Below are 20,870 nucleotides of genomic sequence, written 5' to 3' on the forward strand. Positions count from 1 at the left end.
GCGCGACAGCCGGGGCCCATCAGGAGCGGCGACTAAGCGCCCTTCCGCAATTACCGCTGCGAAACCACAGCGGCTGCCATTGGCGGCAGCCGGCCTCCTCGCGCGCTCCCTCAGCCCCGGGGCGCGAACGGCCGCGCCCGCCCCGCGCCGCCCTGAGGGGATAACGGCCCCCGCGCGCCCCGCCTCAACCCCGCCCCGCCGGCGGCCGACCGCCCCTTTCCCCTGTAGCCACGCTCCCCTCACTCCCGGCGCTCGGTGATGACCTCACCCGGCTCCGGCTCCGCCTCTTCCGTTTTCCCCCGCCGTTGGAGGCGGAGCCCCGGTCGGCGACGTCACTCGGAGCGCGACGGGGCCGCTCGCACGTGCGGTGCCGCCGCCATGAGCTGCCCGGTGACGTGCGCCGCGTGGGTGCGCTGCGGCGTCGCCAAGGAGACGCCGGACAAGGTGGGGGCGGGGGGCCGGGCTGAGGGACCCCCCCTACGCCGCCGCCGCCGCCCTCACCTCGCTCCGTGTCCGCCCCGCAGGTGCAGCTCGGCGAGGAGGAGCTGAACCGCCTGATCGAGGAGGCCCGGGAGCGGCTGGGGTGAGCCGGGGCGGGGAGGGGGCGGCCCCCGGGGCGGGCAGGCGTCGGCCGTGTGCCGGCAGGCCGGGTGGGCGTCTCGGGGACCCCGCGGAGCCCCGGGCCGGGCCGGAGCCGCCCTTCCCGCCGAGAGCCAGGGAGTGAGGCGCGGGGCCGGCGGCCGCGGGTCTGTGCGTGGCCGTGGGTTTACTGGGGAGTCCCGCGCTTCGGGGACGTGTCAGACTGCCATCACAGAACCACAGAATCTTTAAGGATGGAAAAGATCTGTAAGATCATCAGGTCCAACCATCAGTCCATCACCACAAACCACCATCACAGAATTATTAAGGTTAGAGAAGACCTCTGAGATCATCAATCTAGCCGTCACCCCAACACCACCATGCCTGCTGAACCATGTCCCCAAGTGCCACATCCACACATTTTTTGAATGCCTCCAGGGATGGTGACCACCACTTCCCTGGGCAGCCTGTTCCAGTGCCTGACCACTCTCTCAGTAAAGAAATTTTTCCTACTATCCAACGTAAACCTCCCCTGACGCAGCTTGAGGCCGTTTCTTCTCGTCCTATCGCTAGTTACCTGGGAGAAGAGACCAACACCTGCCCACTACAACCGCCTTTCAGGTAGGATGGAAGCCCCAAAGTGACAGCATGAAAACACGGATGCTGAGGGTGAGACGTTATGGTCGAAGCAGCCTGGGAGGCCGTGGTGGGGCTCAGTGACCTGGTGGTTGTGCTTTGGCAAAAGAAGGCAAAATGCCACTCAGGGGCGCATTTATGCTTGGCGTGTGAGACTGGAGACGTCACAGCTCGCCACTCAGTGCTACAAGTCCTTAGTTGTGTAGTTGAGTTTTGGTGCTCTGCTTTGAAGAAAAAGATAAATGAGCTTAAGAAAAGAAGAACAGAAGTGACGGATTTAGGAAACGTAATCTATGGAAGACGATAAAGAAATGGCGCTCTTTTGTGTAGAAAAAGATGAGTTCTGAGGTCTTACTCCGTTTGGTGGCCATTTTCGGTTAGAGCTGTTCGTAGATTTAGGCTTCTGATTCTGTTTCGGCTATGTAAGGTGTGTGGTTGGCCGCAGTACGTGTGATTGAACAGGTGCAACAGGTAGCTGTGAAAGCTTTTATAGTTGGGTGGATATTATCCACGCGATCTCTGTTAGATGAATCTGTGACTTTATGTCTGAGCAGAGTGTTTTGTTCTTTAATGGGGCAAAAATCATCTTAAGCCTTTGGAAGATTCTTACTTTCTGTCAATTTCTTAACCAACAACATTTAATGTTTCTGTTACCTGTGGTTTCTCCTCTGTGCCTGTGAGCTTTAGTTTTTCTGAATGGATCCCTTTCTCTTGCAACTTCAAGAACATGGAAAGATTTGAGGTGTTGTTAATAATTATGCATTCTGTTAAACTTCAGGGTGGAAATTTAAAGACCATCTGTAACAACCAAAGGGTTTATGAACTCCTTATAACTTCTGGTGTTTTGTAGAAGTTATTACAGCATCAATTGTTGTATCAATCAAAGTTCTTTTTCCTGTGCAAAGATCACAAGTCAGATTCAGATTTAGGATGCTTAATTATCTTGCTACCAGTTTTTACACTAGGAAAGAAGTGAAGTGTGTATTTTACTGAACAGATCATAAAAATAGGTTTCTGATAGTTACTTTAGAACATATCTATGAGAACTGCCTTGGCTTACTGTCGCCTGGGAATTCTGCGTGCAGGACAGAAATACAGTGTGTTCAGCAGGGATGAGTTCTTACAGAGCATGCTTCATTGAGACATCTGAGATGTAGGTTAGGTCCTCAGCCAATGTTTAATGTACATTTCCTTCTACTGAATTCCTTACATACAGATTTGTTGCCACGAAGGTTCCGAGCTTTCTAGATGTTGCATAGCTTACCCCAGAAGAAGTAATCCGCGATGTGTCTCTGCCTAATGATTTTTATATTGTTTTTTCTCCTAATGTAAGTATGGGAAGTATGAGGAAATAAGGTCTTAAAAATCTTGAAGAAATGCAAGAGTCACCACATATGACAGTGCCTGTGGGTGGGGGGAAAAAACAAGGAAGGAATGATTAAGACACGTGAGGTTGAGAGGACTGTATCCACAGAAAAAAGAGTAAGAGAAAGGGGTTTAGACACACAGTTTAGCTCTGTTGAGCAAAATTTGTGCCACGTTTTGTCATGAAAACTTTCAAGGAAAAATTCTCTGGAAGCCTGAGAATAATGGTACCTTGAATTTGGGGAAAAGAGAGGAAAGGAGTGAATGGATTTCCAAATTACTGGCGTAAGGAGTGGAAACCCCTGTGGACAGCCAGGATTGTGTGCTGCAATCTTGTTAGCAGTCCCCCGAGCCATTGCCTGGAAGCGTTCTAAACGTCTGCCGCGCTTTCTCAGGGCTGTGTGTCTTTAAACAGGGATGGCGCTGATGGCAGCGATGAAGGCCAGATGGCAAGGGATGGTGCTGATGGTAGCGATGAAGGCCAGATGGCATGTGGCACGGATGTGGCCATTCCTGGCAGACCTCAGTCTTCTCATAAAAACGAAGACCTGTCTGATGATGAACTGGGTGAATATGATTTGGAAAATTATGACGAAGAGGAATGCACAGGTAAGAAAAAATTAAATGTCAGATATGCAGTGTAAGTGAAGAACTTTTTCACTTCTTGTTGCACTTAAGAAATTAGTATCCTAAAACTACACAGTGCTGTGTTTCAAATGCTGGAAATTCACATTTTGAGTTCTTTGCTTGTCCCTGTTTTGTAAGTCATTTAGCGAGTGAAACAATTCAGCATCCCCCTCCCTGACAGTAGAACAGCGAGCGGCCTTGGGAAGACTGTCGCTCCCCCTGCTGTAGTGCTGGAGCAAAGCCACAGAAGTCCAGGAAAGCTCTAAGCAATTTGCATTGCTGAGGTCCTAATGTTTGGAACTTGGAAGTTAATTTAGCCTGCCTCTGATATTTTCCAATACTGGTATTGGTGTAGGAGTTTCTAACTTCACCTGTCACTGACATGTCTAAAAAATGTTCTGAAATTCCCATTTAGGTGATATCAAACTTGGAGACTCTTTGGCTACTTTGACAGTATATGGGAGCAATGATCATGATCCTTACATCACTCTAAAAACCACTGTAAGTACTATAAAAATGTTAAATATCAGCATAAACTTTAAAATTAGTTAAATTTTCCTGCTGCCAGACTACTTTAGAGTCTGTAGGTGCTTGCAGTCTTTTTCGAAAGGTTTGCCAGATTTTTGATCAGATGGAACTTTTTTCTTTTAAAGTTGCTTTGTGCAGTCCCCTCTATGTGTGCTTTTTACATTTAAGTCGGATATTAAGGCAAACTGGCTCGTTATTTAAGCCACATTCTTCTGCATGTGGAGGTGGTTTGTCACCTGTCTAGTAGGACCCAGAAAGTGCTTGAAGAAATAACAAATCTCAGTATCTTGGACCACTAACAACTCCAGTTAGAAAAATTCCCAGATTGCAGGATTCTTGCAACTTCCATCTATTTGTGGAAGAAGCCAAGCTGAGGAGGCCTCAGGCTACATGTCAGATTAGGGGCATGGCACGGAGAAATAGGTCCCTGTTAAGCGCATATGCACAGCATACTATGTAGTTGCCTGGTTTTGCCTGTATTAGTTTCTACCAAGTATCAGATAGGGAACATTTTTGCAGGAGCTGTCTTTGTAGGAGCTCTGCAGGGGGTGAAGAAGTCTCTGGCTGCAGTCTAACACAAGCTAACTTTGTCAGCAGTGCGGTCCTATTATGCAGCCTGTTTGTCTTTTTCTGGTGAATGGGGGTGCAGCGTGCAAGACGTGAGGTAATCCTTCTACTCTGCTTAACGTTGGTATTGCCTCAGCTAGAACATTGAGTGCCTCTTCAGAAAAGATACGGAGAGATTCCAGAGAATATCCTGCAGTTTAGTTCAGAAGGATAGATTGCACCTTGTGATTGACTTAAATTACGTGGAGAGATTAGAGAAATCAGTTGCAAGGTGAGGTTGCATGAGAAGAGACAACGTGATCTAGAGAGCAAGTAGGAAAGACTATGTTCATCTGGGGCAGGGTGATGGAATAGGTGGATTTTTGAGACCTCTTCCATGCGTAAAGCTTCTGAGATTTTTCTGGGTGCTGTCCTTTCTATTCTATTCTGGACTCTTTACAAAGCTAGTAAGATTAAAAGAAAAGAGTAGCTGTAGGCTTCTACCACAACAGCTAGTTTGTGTGTCAGGGGACTGTCAAACGTGCGTAGTCTCAGACAAGGAGTTATGGTGACTTCACGTTCTGTAGCAAAGCTGAAGGAGGAAGGCATACGTCATCTTTAAAACGAGTTCACTTGCTGTGTGAACTTTGGGGCACTGTATGGTTCCTCTGTGTTCTGCTGACTGGTTGATGATTTTTGTTGCTCCTGTCTACCAGCAGAGGATAGAAATGCTTTGAAAGTGATTTTTACAGTCAAAGAGGTATTTGCACAGGGATTTGGAGAGAATATGAGCTGCATTTATTCTGTGTCAGAAAAGCTAACTTTCATCCAGACATAGAAAAAGTGAACACCTTTTTCTCAGGGCTTTCTTCCTCTGCTCAAGTCTTCTCCTCAAGCGCTGGAGGAGAATACGTTTTAGTGCTTCAACATGCATTTGGTGTTGTCTTTTGGCATTTACTGATAGTACTGTTGAAGACTAAGTACTGTGCAGCATGGAGTTGATTTCTATCAAGTACTTCAGTTCTTTGAATTATTCAAATATGAAAAGATGCTTGAAGGGAATAACAAAGAAATTAAAAGCTTGCAACAGGAAGTCCAAAAAGACTTGTATGTGTTGTATCTTTGAAGGATGGTACTCTGTTTGTGTAAGACTGTTGACTTTTATGTACAGTTCATAGTTTTTCACTAACAAAAATTCCCTGCATGCTTTCCATTCCTCAGTAACAATGAAAATTAAATGAGAGGTTACATCTGTTCTGGTACAGCTGAGTGCCCAGTATAGCTGTAGGCAGTACTTTTCTGGAAATATTTTCCAGAAAGTAGGCAATGCTTTGATGCTCTTGGAATTGCTTCCTGGATGTGAGGAGCATTTACAGTATGCTCATTGTGTAAAGCGCTGTTACACGATATAAATGCTCAAGGCATGAGAGCACAAGGGAAATAAACTATGTATGCGGGCTCCTAGGGGTGATTTTCTTTTCAGCAATGGGCTGCACCATGGTAGCCTCAAAATATGGTTTCATATTTGGTAATTAAACATCTCTGTAAATCTGTCTAGGTCTGCATAAACAGTCTTTCAGTCTATGTAATAACTATTCAGTCTCCCCGTGATTGAGTCTGGTTTCTGTCTCTCTCTGTTTGCCACCATAAGATGGTTTTAGGTGGGTGGGCAGCAGGGTGTTGAGTTTTGAGTGTTTTCAGTTACGTTATTACTGATTCAGCCTTTTGAACTTGTGTTGTTTTGTGCATTTATGTGCTTTGCTTACCATCCGTTGTCCTCTCCTTTCTGCTGCTCAGGATCAATATGAACAGGAGGACTTTTTGATTAAGCCCAGTGACAATCTTGTCCTTTGTGGCAAAGCTGATAAAGACTACTGTAGTTTGGAGGTCCATGGTAAGTCACCTAGGTTTGGTTCCTTACGGTGAACTTGGGGAGTGTGTCATGCCTAGCCTGTTCCATATGGCTGTGTAGAGGGGAGGGGAGAGGTGTTTTTTGAAATATTTCTTCTCCCCATCTGCCCTGTGTGTTTTGTCCTCTTTCCTACATCATGGTGCTTTAGCCACTTTCCAGAACCGGAGTATGTACTGTGGAGTTACTGTTACTTAGAGGATAGTGTGCCTTTATCAGGCTGTATAGCATTTCCTTTCCTTATTTCATTGCTAATGACACTTAGAAAATACTGTGGCACTTTTATTCTCTGAACATACGATCCTTCTTTCAAGCAGTCTTCATATTGTGTAAGCTTCCTCTAGTGCTATGTTGTTGTTTTGTTTTTTTTTCCCTTGCTTTCTCTTTGGTTTTTTAAAGTTGTGCTTTCCACTGCTAGGAGTAGAAGAATGAGCACCTTTATCATCTTAGTTTTAGAAGAGATGATCCCTAATAAGGTCTGAAGACCACTTGTTCTAGGGGTGGGTTTAGTTTTACCGTGTAAAAGATTTTTCTGTTGCAGCAAGGAGTGCTGCTCAGTGTGCTGAAGTCTTTTCTTACGGTGATTCTTTGGGGGAATGTTTCTGGCTAGTTCTGCTAGGGTACGTGTTTCTGCAGGCAAAATATTCTATTTTACGAAAACGGCAAGACCAAAGTGTTTGAAGGCATCTCTTCAGATACCTATATATGGAGGTGTTTACAAATTTTATTAATTGTGTTATTTTTCTCTGTATGAACTTATAAAACAATAGCACAGGCTTCTGCAGTTTATCACATTGGGTAGCCCTGTCTTACTTAATTACTAAGACTACTTAGTTAACTGAAGACTTTAGTTAGTATTTTAACATGTCACATGCACTTAAAAATGGCACAGTGGTTTTGTGTGTGTGATGATACAATGTTATTAAAATAATTAATGGGTTTTCTTTGCTATCCGGTTAGTAAATTCTTTTATTAGAAGGAGAAAAAATAGCTGTCTAAAGGGAATGGTGTGTTTAGTATATGGTTGCTTTACCAAAACTCTTCCTGTATCGCAGTTACAACCTGCTAAAGGTGACTTTATCTGACCTCTTCAGCTTCCTCTGATTTGAAAACTGTTTGTCTTTTGCCTTCATTTCCCCTTTGATTGCATCTGGAATTATTTATCTTTTTTTCTCCAAATTGCTGATTCTGTACAATTATTGTCTAAACCTCCATTAATGTATCCTGATGTAGAAAGTGGTGGATATGGAGCATCTATTTTGAAGGGATCTTACAGACAAAGTAGCATGGGATGTTAGGAATAAAGTGTCTAAGCTTTGCTGAACTTGTCACTTCTTTATCTAATGTACACATGAGAATGTTTGTTTCGTGTCATTCTGTGAGGTGTAACATTAGTACACAGGGGCTCTGGCCTCTGCAGTAAAACTGAACACACTGAATTTACTTTCTAGATCTCCTTGACAATTTCATGTTTGCCACATCTGCCTTCTGCAAGGTGAACTGTTTTTAGTTGCTCACTTTTGCTCTTCACTGATGTCTTGTGTATCTTTAATTCTTTTTCAGTTTATAATCATGAAGAGAACTCATTTTATGTACATCATGATATTCTCTTGCCTGCTTACCCGTTAAGTCTGGAGTGGTTGAATTTTGATCCTAGTCCCGATGAATCATTAGGTAAATTACAAAGGATACTGTAAATGTCCAGTTAAATAATTTTTACTTGAAAAGTATATAAGTGTAATGTTGTCACTAACTAATTTTCTCCAGTGGTACAAACAAAAATAAACCCAAGATATTAAATAAAAACTGAATATTAGGGGTTTTTTGCTTCGGTGATACAGTCATCTTAGTGATGCTGCCATAACAAGTGATTTAACTAAAACCTGGTTTTATTACAGATAATTAAGTTATTCCCAATTAGCAGACCAGAGCAAGCTCTTCTCTAATCTGCTTTATTTTTCATTTGCAAATGAAAGGTTGCCTTTATTCAAACTCATTATGGCCAATGCGGTTGATTCACTGTAAAACACAACAAAATGTATATATCTTTATGTATTTAGTAACCTTTTTCCTGGGTTTTACAGTTTGTTTGTTTTTTTTCCCCCATAGCACAGGAAATGTGGTTTTGGTTTATTTTTTTTTTCCCTTAAAAACAAACAAAACGTGTGGAACTTGATACAGCTTCTTTGAACAGTTACTTGTACTGAAAGGGAAGTACATTGGAGAGCAAGTAATTTTTTTTCTGGCAACGTCTGCTGTCAGTTGATATTTTTAAATTGCTCCTTGTCAGTTATAAACATCAGATGTGTTCACATAGAAGATTCTGGCACATAAGTTCTACTTAATCAAAGAAATAAGCAACAGCTGGATTGCTAAATACGCTGTTTCATAACTCTAAATAAATGTGGTTGCATTTGGGTTTCTGCTTGTAGGAAATTATGTTGCAGTGGGTAGCATGACCCCGGTTATTGACATTTGGGACCTTGATATAGTAGAATCTTTAGAACCAGTCTTTTCTCTTGGAGGCAAGAAAGAGAAAAAGAAGAAAAAGAAAGGAAAGAAGGTAAGTGTTGCAAAATAGTTTATCTGGTTGGATGGAGGGAAACTTAGAGCAAGGATAATGTTGTTACTACTTTTTTTCCTACACTGAAAAAGTCCTAGATAATCTGGTTTAATTCCATCTCTCACGTTGAAAGATGGCGTTTAGACAGGTTACAGAAGCTAATGTTGTGGTCATCTGCAATAGGTTAAAATTGCTATCTTCCTGTGACTCAGAGTTGAAAAGGGATTGAGCAATAGAGGACAAGGTTGACACTAATAAAATACACCTACTCAGGATTCACCTCTGTTAGCTTTACATATCTAAAATTGAAGCAGATTTTAAGGTAGTCGTCAAGATTGTCCAAGGTGAATGCATAGAGACACACCCAGAGAATGGCGGAGTGAACTGCAGAGGAAATCTTAACTACCAAAGAGGAAGACTGAGGGTTAGACTGGATGCTAAGTTACGTGAGATGACGCTGACCCTCCATGTACGCCTGAATGTGGTGTTACGGTTTGTCCGAATTCTTTGGTATGTAAAACAAGTATGGAAGATAACATACCTTAAATCTTCTAGACTTGCTTATAGTAGATGCTTCAGGAAGAGCTTAAAGACTCCCCAGAGTAAACAGGGAAGGTGAACATGGGGTATATAGCTAATCTCAGTTTCCCAAAGGAAGGAGCACTGCAGTGTTAGTCAGCTAAAGAACCACTCTGTGACACAAACTATGAACTATGTAACCCTTCAGAAGGGGAACTTATTCTCTGAAACTTGCTTTTGAAAATTACTGAGTAATCAGAATTGCTGTTGAAGATACCATTCATAAATGTTACCTCAGTTTGACGTGCTCACTGTTCTCTATAGATAATTAAGGCCTGTAATTAAGAACAGAAGAGGACTGAGGTGGCTTGTGGGTGGTTTCCAATTGTTGTCCCAGTAAACTTTGAAGCTTAATCATTTAAAATTGGAATTTTTAGTAGCTGGCAATTAGAAGGAAGTAAAGCTCATTTAGTTGGAAGGAGGGGGAGAGAACTGCCAGGAGTGTTTAGAAAGAAGCTGAAGAAGCTGCACATTAGCTGGAAGCAATGAAGTTTCTTCTGCTAGCCTAGATGGAGTAACCAGTTCTGTAAGCCCGGCAGCTGTGAATGGAGCAGACTGAGACCTGGGGTTGGAGGCGAGGTGCAGGTACCGTAGAGACAGTTCTATCGAAAGCCTTGTTGCGGCGAGTGAGAAAAATTGCAAACATGAAGGTGTTGGTGAAGGCATCAAGGAGTTCATGCTACTGTGTTGTAATGCTTGATTGCTGCTGAAGCTGTAATTTTCAGAAGTCTGTTTATGTTGTATTTGTGGACACAGAGTTTATCTTCAGAAGGGACAGTGGAAGGACATACTGATGCTGTGCTTGATCTTTCATGGAATAAACAAAGCAGGTAAAAAGAATATTTGAATAACAATGGATGGTTACAAATTTGTGTACTTAATTAGGCATACATTTTTCACACAAATCCAAAATCTTATGTAGTATAACATTGAACTTGAAAGCAATGCTGAAGTGAATCAATTCTCAAAAATACATCGCCCCGCCCCCACTAGAAGTTTTTGTTTGTTTGTTTTGTTTTTTTAAAGCTGTATATTGCTGCGGATCACTTTATTTGCAGGTTGTCCAGGTGAGGGCAAGGCTAAGGTGAGTCCAAGCCGTTTGATAAATCGCCTACATTTAAGTCAGTTGCACAAATCAGAGAAGCAGAAGGGCTGCCCTCATCCGTGCCAGTCTGCCAATGACCTGAAACACCATTTCAACAGATAGCAGTAGATTTATAGAAGGAAGTCCTTGCTCTGCTGTTTCTTTTCTTCTGGCTTTTGCCGCAGAGCTGTGAACAGAAGAGAGAGTGTAAAAGCCCTAATAGCACAGTTACAGAAATGCCTCTGAACTTTGGGTTCTCCTAGGCAGAGAGAATTCCCTGTTGCCTGAATGAACTAGCGATGAAGTGCTGCTGTTGGAGCAACACAGAGCTGGCCTTGTCTTGGGCGAGAGGTCAAGGACAACGTGCTGACTGAAATAAAGAGGCTGTGCTTTTTTTATTGCTTAGGTGGTTTTTAACAGTTCAGCTGTCAGAGGATCCTCAGCATGGGCCTCAAAACTGTTCCAGTCAGGCAGAGGCTGATTTTTTTTTTTTTTTTTTTGTCTCCTGCTGTCAAGTGCTTCTGAAGATAACACATAGTCAAGTCCGCATCCTCCTGATGAGCAGGTGTAAGCCTTCACTTGTAATGCTTTGTTCCTACATACAGAAGAAGGAAACACCCACATAGATGTATGTTAAATGTACATAAATTGCACTCTTAATTTACAGTGCACTGTCTGTTATTGTTAAAATTATAGGTATATGCACAGAGTGCGGTAGTGATGATTCCATCAGTCTTAGAAGAGAGTAGCTTTCATGTACCTAGAAATGGTTGTTTGGTGATAATTTTTGTGACTTGTCTCTATATTATGGCTACAATAGTTAGGTGTTTGGAATGCATTATTCTGTCATGTGCTGAGTTGTGAACTCATTGATACAGTAGATGTTTCAGGAAATAAAAACAGCCGTGAAGTGGGAAGCTTATGGGCAAAACAAGGAGCTCCTTGGAGCAGCTTATATTTAAATATTTTGTTGTTGTCAGGGTTTTTTTAAGCAAGACCTGCTGTGACAGCTCTCTGTAAAGAACTTTCTGCCTGTAGGTCATAATGGTGTTGCTGTGAAATATTCTTGTAGCCTTCACTATGCATTTTCTTAACTTACCCTTAACTTGTCCATTGTTTGGGAGAACAGTGTTTTCAGGAGAAGGTTAGCTCTTTGAGTCAGAAACACTTGGTTAATATAAAAAGAAAAAGGTGAGGGGGGAGCAGTTTCAATCAGATACAACATGCTGAGGTAATAGATCTGTTTTTAAGAGCAATGGAGCAAGCATAGCACTTGTACTGTGTATTTGACAGGTCTTTGGGAATGTTTGGAGTTTTTTCTGATTAAACTTCTAAACTGTGGGGTCTTTAAACTTCACTGAAATGTTGGCGGTTCCTTTCAGCATTCTGTGAAGGGTGTACAGTGTTGGCTCTTCAGTGGTTATATAAACATTCAGATATTAGAGAGCAAAATATTTTAAAAACAGGTTTGTCTGGCTCTTGACGGTATGCATATGCAAACAGAACTAAGCTGCATAGGTGATGTTTAAAAATACTGTCTTAATGTCAAAGGAAAGGAAGTGCTTAAAAGCCTTTTTTGCTTCATTTTGTTCAATAAATCTTCTAGTAAATGATATTTTGAGTGGTGTTGGGGGGAAATACGAGCAAAACTGTTAATGTTGTTATAGGTGTTGTACTAATATAACATAATATAGTCTGTTTGTAGTCTTTACTTACAACTTCAGGGAGTTATCCCGCAGCTTGAGATTTATAGTCTATAGACCAGAGCGTACTTGATCTCAGAATCAGGCATTGTATGTATTTTTGATTTTTGACCATTATTTGTTTGTATCTGTATAAAGATTTTTAAAACTTATTTTTTGATCCATTGTCAGGAATGTTTTAGCAAGTGCGTCTGCTGACAGTACTGTGATTCTGTGGGATATGTCTGTGGGTAAGCCAGCAGCTAGCCTGATGCTACATACAGACAAGGTATGTAATTATTCCTATGTTTCTTCCACTGTAAAATAACAGAGAAAAAATAACTGCAGTTTTGCATTAGCTGCTTGATAGTGAACCCTTAGAACAACAATTCTGTAATTTTCTAACAACTGTGCCGAATTCTTTAGATTTTAGAATTAGTTGCTTTTATGAACAACACTGTATTTGCTTTTAAAAATCTAATTTAATTTTTCCTTTAGGAGGTTTGTGAAGATTTACAGCAGTTTTTAAAATGCCTTTTGTGTGAAAGCCCTGGTGTTTGGGAATCTAGTAGTGCTGGTATAAGCTACAAAAAACAGATCTCTGAGCATCAAACTGCAACTCTCTCTTAAGGAAACAATGAGTGTCGGTTACAGTTTGTTCTAGCTAAGAAAGGTTTAAAATAAATTATACTAAAATACCATAGTGATGGGTACCTCAGAAATGAATTAATCTCATAGTAATTAAAATGTGAAAGTTCTTAATAGCTATAACCTTATTTTGCTGTTAACAAAGTCACTGCCCTTAGCAAACTGATTTTCGTTTTTTACTAACATCTGCATTTTTCCCCAGACTGGAAGCAGCTACTGTTTTACCTCCTCCAGCCTTTTTATTTTAATATCTAGGGCAGAGAGGGGGCATGTGGTTCTATTCAGTTGAATTATGTTGGAAAATATCTAGTTTCCATGGGGTGGGGGTGTTTTAAATAATGTGCATCTCTTGTACTGTTTTATGAGAAATCTGAGTATCGACAAGCTTAATAGGAAGGTTTTTGAGGGGGAACTGGTTTGGGGGAGGCAGGGTTGTGCACTGTTTGTTCAAAGAAAGTTGCTGTATGTGTATGTTAGATCTCAGTGCTTGTTTTTTGAAATAAAATCTTCTGTTACCTAGGTCCAGACATTGCAATTTCATCCATTTGAAACTCAGACCCTTGTTTCTGGATCTTACGATAAGTATGTCAGGGTAATATTTTCAAATGTTACATATAGGGAGGGTATTAGTATTTAATTAAGCCCATCAAGTTGCCTCCCGTTCTCTTTTTCAGTTGCTTATAACTGTGCCAAATTTGAGTAATGCTGTTATTTTTTTCCAGCAAGGTAGCCAGGTTTGTATGTGGCCAAAATGTAGTTTTTCTTACCTCTTTCTCAGGTCTAGCCAAATCCTTTAACCATCTAGACTGACATGTTTTGACATGTCTGCTCCAAATCGAATTCTTAATTTGGCCTTATGGTGTTTTCTGCGTTGGGAACGTGTCACTGCTCATTCCTGCGAAAGCTTGTCCAGGTTTTGCCAAACTGTGAGACTCGGGTGGGGGCACGAGAGACTTGAAAATCCCAGTCCGGTCCCGTGGCCTCTCTTGATAAGCACGCCTTTAACGGGCCATCTCCCAGGACTGCAGCCTGGAGGTGCTGTGAAAGGGTTTGTGTCTCCACGCTTGGACTAGCTCTGTAACTGCTGGTTTTTATAAGCCCTGCCAGTCAAAAAGCTTCCCTCAGTTCTCCCATCTCCTAGGGGTAGCCTTTTAATTTTGTTCTATAACTGTGATTTTCTTATATAATTTTTTTTATTCTGCTTTTAAGACTTTGTCCTTGTATTAAAACATTTATAGACTTGTCAATCTTTAACCAAGCCATTACGTTCTCTGGCTTCTATTACGCTCTTGCTACAACTGCTTAAGCAGAAGTATCAGAGACAAACAAATTATTGTTGTTAGGAACCTGCTTCTGTCTTATTTTTGTCCCCCTCGACTTCCTTCGATAAAAAGAAGAAAAAAGTCTAAACACTGAGACCAGCTTCTCGATCCCTTTTTAGCTAGCCCTTTGATCCCCTGGACGCCTATAAACCAGTGTACTGTCTATAAACTAGTCGACTGCCTTTGGATTTTCCCTGTCCCTCGCAGGGCCACAGGCTGTTCAGTGAATTTTGGCAGATGCCTTCATAACCTGAAAGTCAGACTGTTAAAAACTGCATATGTACTAAAACTGTAAAATGCCTGGTAAAAGAGCTGAGAAATCTAGATCACGTTTCTCTGGCTTTAATTATAGGGTAGAGTGGGAGTGGGTTTTACTGCGGATGTAAATTGTGGTACGATGTTGCGAGAGTGACATCATCGCTCCTTTCTTGTATTTGCATCCAGGAGCTTTTTGAGTTGGGACAGATTCTGCCGCCAGTGGGCTGAGCACAACCCTGTAAAGAATCCCAAAGGACCCACAACTCCCGTCTACTTTCTCCTTTCTGGAGTAGCATTTCCCTAACCACTTGTAGAGCTGAATTTTTTTAATTAAAGCGTATTTGAAAATGTTTGTATATGAATCGCAAATTGATTTCCTGATTAGTGCATTGTTTTGAACAGTCACTACTTGTCTGTTAATAATTGATATATTTGCATAATTATGGTCTCCTGTATGATAAGTATCTTATGTATTGAGCAAATTCGAGCTCTGTTTGCTTAAACAGAACGACTGTTTGTCACCAGGATGAAACTTTGAAGTATGTGGAGAAAGCTTGTGCTTATCTGAGAAATTTTCATCTGTTTTTGAGTTGGAAGACTAAGTAGTGCAGTTGTTTTCATCTTGATTTTTGAATTGTAGTTTACATGGACTTCTGTAGATGCCAGCAGTAAAACAAACATAAAAGTGTTCTGCCGTGATTTTTTTTTTTTCTCTTAATTTCCTATCCTTTTTTTCCTGTAGATCAGCTGTGCTGTATGATTGCAGAAATCCACAAGATAGCCATCGAGTGTGGCGGTTTAGTGGTCAGGTTGAAAGAGTAACCTGGAATCATTTTTCACCTTGTAATTTCTTAGTGAGTACATGATGTTCTATGCTTGGTCTGTTGATTGTTGCCATTTCATTTAACCTGTATTTTTTGTGTTCATGATGTTTCTGAATCATAGAATGAACCTGATGGATGGTCGGACTGTTGGCGTTGCTTATTTTAAAACTGCATTGTGTGGCAGGATGGTTTTAGGTAGCTTTTTCAACCCGTGCACCGAGACCAGCTTGGTATCTTCATTACGACAGCAGAAAAGCAGTTGAGGATGCTGCTTTTTCACTTCAGAGGTGGCATCTTGCCATGTTCTAGTGTTCAGTGGCTGGGATATATTTTCCTTTGCATGGTTGTTGTGTTTCATGTAATGAGGCAATTGCAGCTGAGAAGTAGCTAATTAGAAAACTAAGATCCTGAATATTAATTCAGTGTTTGAAATTAGCACTAGAGGGCACTGTCCCCCTAGCTGGGATAGAGTAGAAATACCTTGGTTTTGTCGAGATTTTTGTAATAAAACAGAATTCAAACCCAAATCTTTTTGATTATCTTAGTGGCTGTCTGGTTCTGTGTTGCTTTGTGTATTCGGCCAACAAAAGCAGCTGCTCAGTTCTGCTGGGTTTATGATGTAGCGTGCTCTCAGTACGATGACACTTAGCTTTGCACAGGGCTATGATGCAGCCACAGGATGCCTCTGAAAGGTTTGAACTGGCAGTTAAGAGGCTGGAGGCTCTGTAATTCGTTGCCTGATGAGAAAGCCAAGCTTAGTAGTGCAACCATCTTCAAAATACAATGTAAGGAATGTATGTAGGATTAAGACTTCCTTGCAGCGTAGTTTAGGTACATATAATAGCTTGGGCACCAGCTGGATGGAGCCTGACTTTGGGGGTGCAGACCTGTGTACACTGTGTAACGTGCCCTACCGAGAAGTAGTGTAAGTCTGTCTCAAATCACAGGGGTTTAACAGAGGGTGCGTATTATTTCGTAGGAGCTTTTTTCCGATTGACTACAGCTGTTGGTTTTTAAAATGTTGTGGTTTCCTTAGGCAAGCACGGAGGATGGCTTTGTGTACTGCCTGGATGCTCGGTCTGATAAGCCATTGTTCACTCTGAAAGCTCACGATGAAGAGGTGTCAGGTAAACTGTGTGTGTGTTGTGTTTGTCCCCAGTGGTGAGGCACATCTGGAACGTGTCTTTAACCGATACGACCGAGGTGGTAGTGATTCCTTGCTGAACAAATAAGAGTTGTGCATACTAATCACGGGTAGCTGGCGCATGAAACAAATCTCTGCTGAGAAGCCATTGTAAGCAAAGTATTTTAACAATAGTAAACTTTTCTCAGTGAATATCGTGAATAAGTGCATCAGAAGAGATCTGTTCACTTGGGACACACTCCTTGTGTTTTTTGAGTGAGGAAGAACAAAAACCCTGCAGTCTGGTCCAGGTCTATGAACTACAATGTTTACCTTCTCTAGCTGTAATTATTTTATACTAACGTTCCCTCTGGAGATGATTTAAGTACGGCACATCGGAAGGTTTTCACACTGCCTCCGTTAGGCAACTTTAATTATGTGATCAGTGTAGGACCTTCTAAACAGCAACCTGAAGCACTTGATGATTAGGTATCTGAAGTGAGATCGTATGGGTATGTCCCATCGTTGTGGATAGCAGAAGAGGTGGTCTTTGCCAAATGAATGAAGAAAACTACCTGGGAAAGCCAGATTGTGTGAAGTCAGAAGTAGAACGATAGCATCTTTGCACTCTTGCTGTTGTTGGACTGAGACAGAATAAGCCTGCATGAAATCAGTTTGCTCTCACTACAGGGAGCAGTGGCAGCATTAAACTTTCATTAACTTTTTGCTCCTTCGTGCTGGAACAGAGTTTAGTGTGAGGCGAACATCAGGTTTGTTCTCATGACTTCACTTCAGAACGTATCCTCGTCTCTGTGAAGCAGTGGTTACGCGCTGCTCTCACACTGCTGCACTCTAAATCTTCCAGGGCTACAACTAAGCAGTCAGATCAAAGGGTGCCTTGTGACATCATCCGCTGACAAATGCGTGAAAATCTGGGATATCCTGGGAGACAGACCAAGTTTAATCCATTCCAGGAATATGAAAATGGTAAATATTCATTGCTTGATTCCAAGAAGGTTTGTATATAAACTATGTCTGCTTAATCTTTTTTGTCTAACTTGAATCTTGTTTCACATAACGTAAAATCTTGTAGAAAAAAAAACACACCACACCTGTGTATTCTGAGTAAACCATGCTCATTACAGTGCAGTATTCAATTCAACCTGTAGCTGGCAGACTGCTTCAAAGCCTGAGACCTGAATACCAGATACAGTGTTCTGAGTAGAACTACACGTACTCCGACACGTATCTGCCAGGTTCAAGACAAAGATGTGATTTACTGTTGGTAATTAGCAGCTCTTGACTTCAGTTTGGTGTCTTTACAAAATAAGTTTCAGGAAGCTTACAGAGCTTCCATTTGTTAAAATTTGCTTGGTGAAAGTATTGTCAGATGGCGAATACATTTTAGGATTATATTTACAAAAAAAATCATCCTCTTTCTGCCTCCCTTCCAGGGTGTTCTCTTCTGTGCAGCTTGCTGCCCTGACTTCCCGTTTGTTTTTGCCTTTGGAGGAGAGCGAGAAGGGCTGCGTGTTTGGGATATAAGCAAGATTTCTGCAGGTAACATTCTCCTTTCTTCAAAACTTGTGGTTCTCCCTGTGCCCCCAGGGCATATTTGTATATTCAGTAATGTATTGTGCCTCTGAGAGAAACTGTAGGCTTTAAATATCCCAAGACTGCGTATCTGTTCTTGTTTTCAGCTTCAAAACCTGTGGTTCTGTTTTTTTTAAACTTGGAGAACTATGTTTGCTACTATTTATTTTCTTGTTGCTCAAGTATAATACCCAATTTCTTGCAGTACCTATGTTTTACTTCATGTTCCTGGTGTAATCAAGTATCCCGTTCTTGAGTACTTGTAGGAGTAAAAGTGAGGACTGGGTCTGATTGGTTGTCGTAGCTACGTGTAACTAAATGTCAGGAATTCCTGGAGAAGGCTTTTAAGATCTTCGTGGAAACCAGAGAGACTAAAACCAGAAATAAATTATTTAAACTTAATGTTTTGCTCTACAAGACTCATCCACTGCACAGTACTTAAGTACAGGAAATTATGCACAGGGAAACCCCTAGAGATACTCTGAGGGAGAAATCACAGGACATGTAATTTAATATGTTTCATATGCGTGAGATTGTTCTGACGCGTAAGCTTCAACTCTCGACTTGCGCTAAGGGGGAAAGCTTTAAAACTGCCCCAGGCAAGGATTTCCGTCCCGTGCTGCTCACCGTGCTGTACCTGCTGTATCCCTCTTGTCTCTGGGAGAGTAACGTGTAAGCAATCCCCTGTCTGTGTTGCAGTGAATGAAGCTTTTGGGAACAGAGAGAGGCTGGTGCTGGCTAGTGCCAGCAGCTCTGGGGCTTGCGGCTCTGTGGCCGGCAGTAGCGGCAGCAATTCGGAGACAGCAATGGAAACATGACGGACCAAACATCACAAAATCAAAGTAATTAATGGGACTACGACCAATGTGCATTCTACAAATCCCCGTTTGGTGAGAGTTCATAGAAATTACTTGTGTCTTGCAATCTGCAGGCTTCTTCATCTCAAAGAAACACGGTGATGTGGGTAAGCTCCAAGTCGGCAGTTCTGAGTTCCTGTCTCTCTCACCGGCTTTGAAAGATTAAATCACTTGCTTTTGCCTGAGATTACAATCCCTGAAACAGGGGCTACTACATGTAAAGTTCATATGTAAAATGAAACAGTCACTAGAAAAGCATTCTGTTGCTACCAGAAGCTTGTCGAATACTGCAAAGAAAGTAAATTCTTCTGAGGGGTAAGGAAAAATACTTCAGACAACAGTTGTGTAATAAATAAAAACAACGAAATTACAAATGTAAATAGATAATTTATCCTTAATTTGAGGCCAGATTTCTAATACAGATTTTTAAAGTTCTTCTGTGTAACTTTTTTTAAGTCTTAATATTATTTGTTGGGCAATAAGTTGGGAGTCCCTTAGTAGAATCCTGAAATGTACTTGTAACACCTCAGATCACCAATATCAAACCAAAAATACTGCAGCTGTATCCCATCAAGATCAAGGGTTTCTCTTCCCTGGTTCCACAGCACCTGAAGCTTATTGATGTTGCCTGTGTATTGGTTTTTTTGTTAAGGTCCAAATGTAATATATATAAAGAGGATTTGAACTGAAGTAAGGAGCTGCTGCTCAGAAGAGGATGAGAGGCTGTTGGGATGCAAAGCAAGGGCAGGGATCTCAGCTGACCACTGCCACTGATGAGAGCTGTCCATGTTACCTACTCATGTTCATAACTCCTCCCAGGCATCTCTGCCTGAAGGCACAGAGGAACATTTGGCCAGACTCTTTTCAGTGGTGCCCAGTGACAGGACAAGGGGCAATGGGCACAAACTGAAGCACAGGAAGTTCCAGTTGAACACGAGGAAGCACTTCTTTACTCTGAGGGTGACAGAGCCCTGGAACAGGCTGCCCAGGGAGGTTGTGGCGTCTCCTTCTCTGGAGATATTCAGAACCTACCTGGACAAGGTCCTCTACAGCCTGCTCCAGGTGACCCTGCTTCAGCAGGGGGGTTGGACCAGATGATCCCCAGAGGTCCCTTCCAACCCCTGCCATTCTGTGATTCTGTGATTTTGAGTATCAGCCTAACCCCTGACTTAAATGCTTCATTTATAGCATCAGGAACCTAGTCAAGGAATGCGACTCAAGCAATTGCCTCACATAATTTAAATGAGCACTCAGTGCCTTACCCCAGGCCAGCAGTTATGTGACACTCTCAACTCCTGTGAAGTGCTTCCCTCTCCACATGCTGAAAGGTGTCTGTTAAAGTAGTGCTGCTGCAAAAATGCCCTGGGTATTAAACCAACTGGTGTCGATGCAGCCATAGATGACAGTGGACGCAGTGGACAAGATGTTGTTGCTGCTTTCCACCCTAGCTCTTTGTAACTCACCCTGGTGAGGTAAAGCAGATAAACTGCAGCTGGGTGAAGGCAGGGCTGTAGGCGTCCCTCCCATCCCTTGAAGTTAGGTGGCTGCTTCTAAATCCGATTCAGCTGTTTCTAGTCTGGTGACAGGTACTGAGCATGGCTCTGCAGGAACTGAGACTATTCTGCATGTGTTGGGATTCCTGCTTCAATCCTTTCTCTGCCAAGCTGTAGTGAACCATGTGTGGACAACAAATGAAGATCTGCTTTTGTGAAGCTTAAGAAGGTTGAAAGCACCAGAACCACCTCTGTTCAAGTGCCCTCCACTGAAGAGCTGCAAGTTTTTCAAAGCTTTCATTTGAAATAAATGCTTTGTGTTAAGCTCTTTGAAGGTAGTAATTTTCTGTTTTCTTTACCTCTGGTATTAATTGGCACTGTAGCTCTAGAAGATACTTTCTGTTTTGGGAAGCAATTGTGTTACTGCCAGCAACACATCTTTCCCCTGACTAAGCAAAATCCATCAGGCTGTCCTTCTGGAGCTTTTTGTTCACAGGCATTCTCAGGTTTGAAGAACCCAGAGAGCTCTCCAGGAAATACAGCATAGAGGGAGAGGTACAGCTGAACTTGGGCCATTCAGGGCAAGAACGAAAGCCTGTTTCACAAGTGAACCTCCAACTGCCTTGCCCAGAGAACAGAGCTCAGCTTACTGTT

The 20,870-nt window shown here is 42.2% G+C and overlaps 1 protein-coding gene across 4 annotated transcripts; it reads left to right on the forward strand.

Moving 5' to 3' along the window:
* The first annotated feature begins 305 nt into the window (after positions 1 to 305).
* PWP1 (PWP1 homolog, endonuclein) lies at positions 306 to 20,522 on the forward strand. Of its 4 annotated transcripts, XM_075427677.1 has the most exons (16): positions 306 to 444; positions 525 to 583; positions 2,996 to 3,189; positions 3,623 to 3,708; positions 6,079 to 6,175; positions 7,754 to 7,864; positions 8,623 to 8,753; positions 10,089 to 10,162; positions 12,291 to 12,387; positions 13,267 to 13,328; positions 15,069 to 15,180; positions 16,187 to 16,277; positions 17,139 to 17,260; positions 17,728 to 17,833; positions 18,566 to 18,708; positions 18,798 to 20,522. In XM_075427677.1, the coding sequence occupies exons 1-15, from the start codon at positions 379 to 381 to the stop codon at positions 18,682 to 18,684; spliced, it is 1,527 nt and encodes a 508-aa protein (XP_075283792.1). In that variant the 5' UTR covers positions 306 to 378; the 3' UTR covers positions 18,685 to 18,708; positions 18,798 to 20,522. The 4 variants fall into 4 exon arrangements, with proteins under 4 accessions (XP_075283792.1, XP_075283791.1, XP_075283794.1 ...); XM_075427676.1 differs by having other exon boundaries at positions 18,566 to 20,521; XM_075427679.1 differs by lacking the exons at positions 306 to 444; positions 525 to 583 and adding exons at positions 682 to 1,200; positions 2,432 to 2,543 and having other exon boundaries at positions 18,566 to 20,522.
* Positions 20,523 to 20,870: the final 348 nt, after the last annotated feature.

Source organism: Opisthocomus hoazin, chromosome 8 (assembly GCF_030867145.1).
Source record: "Opisthocomus hoazin isolate bOpiHoa1 chromosome 8, bOpiHoa1.hap1, whole genome shotgun sequence".
Lineage (NCBI taxonomy): Eukaryota > Metazoa > Chordata > Aves > Opisthocomiformes > Opisthocomidae > Opisthocomus > Opisthocomus hoazin.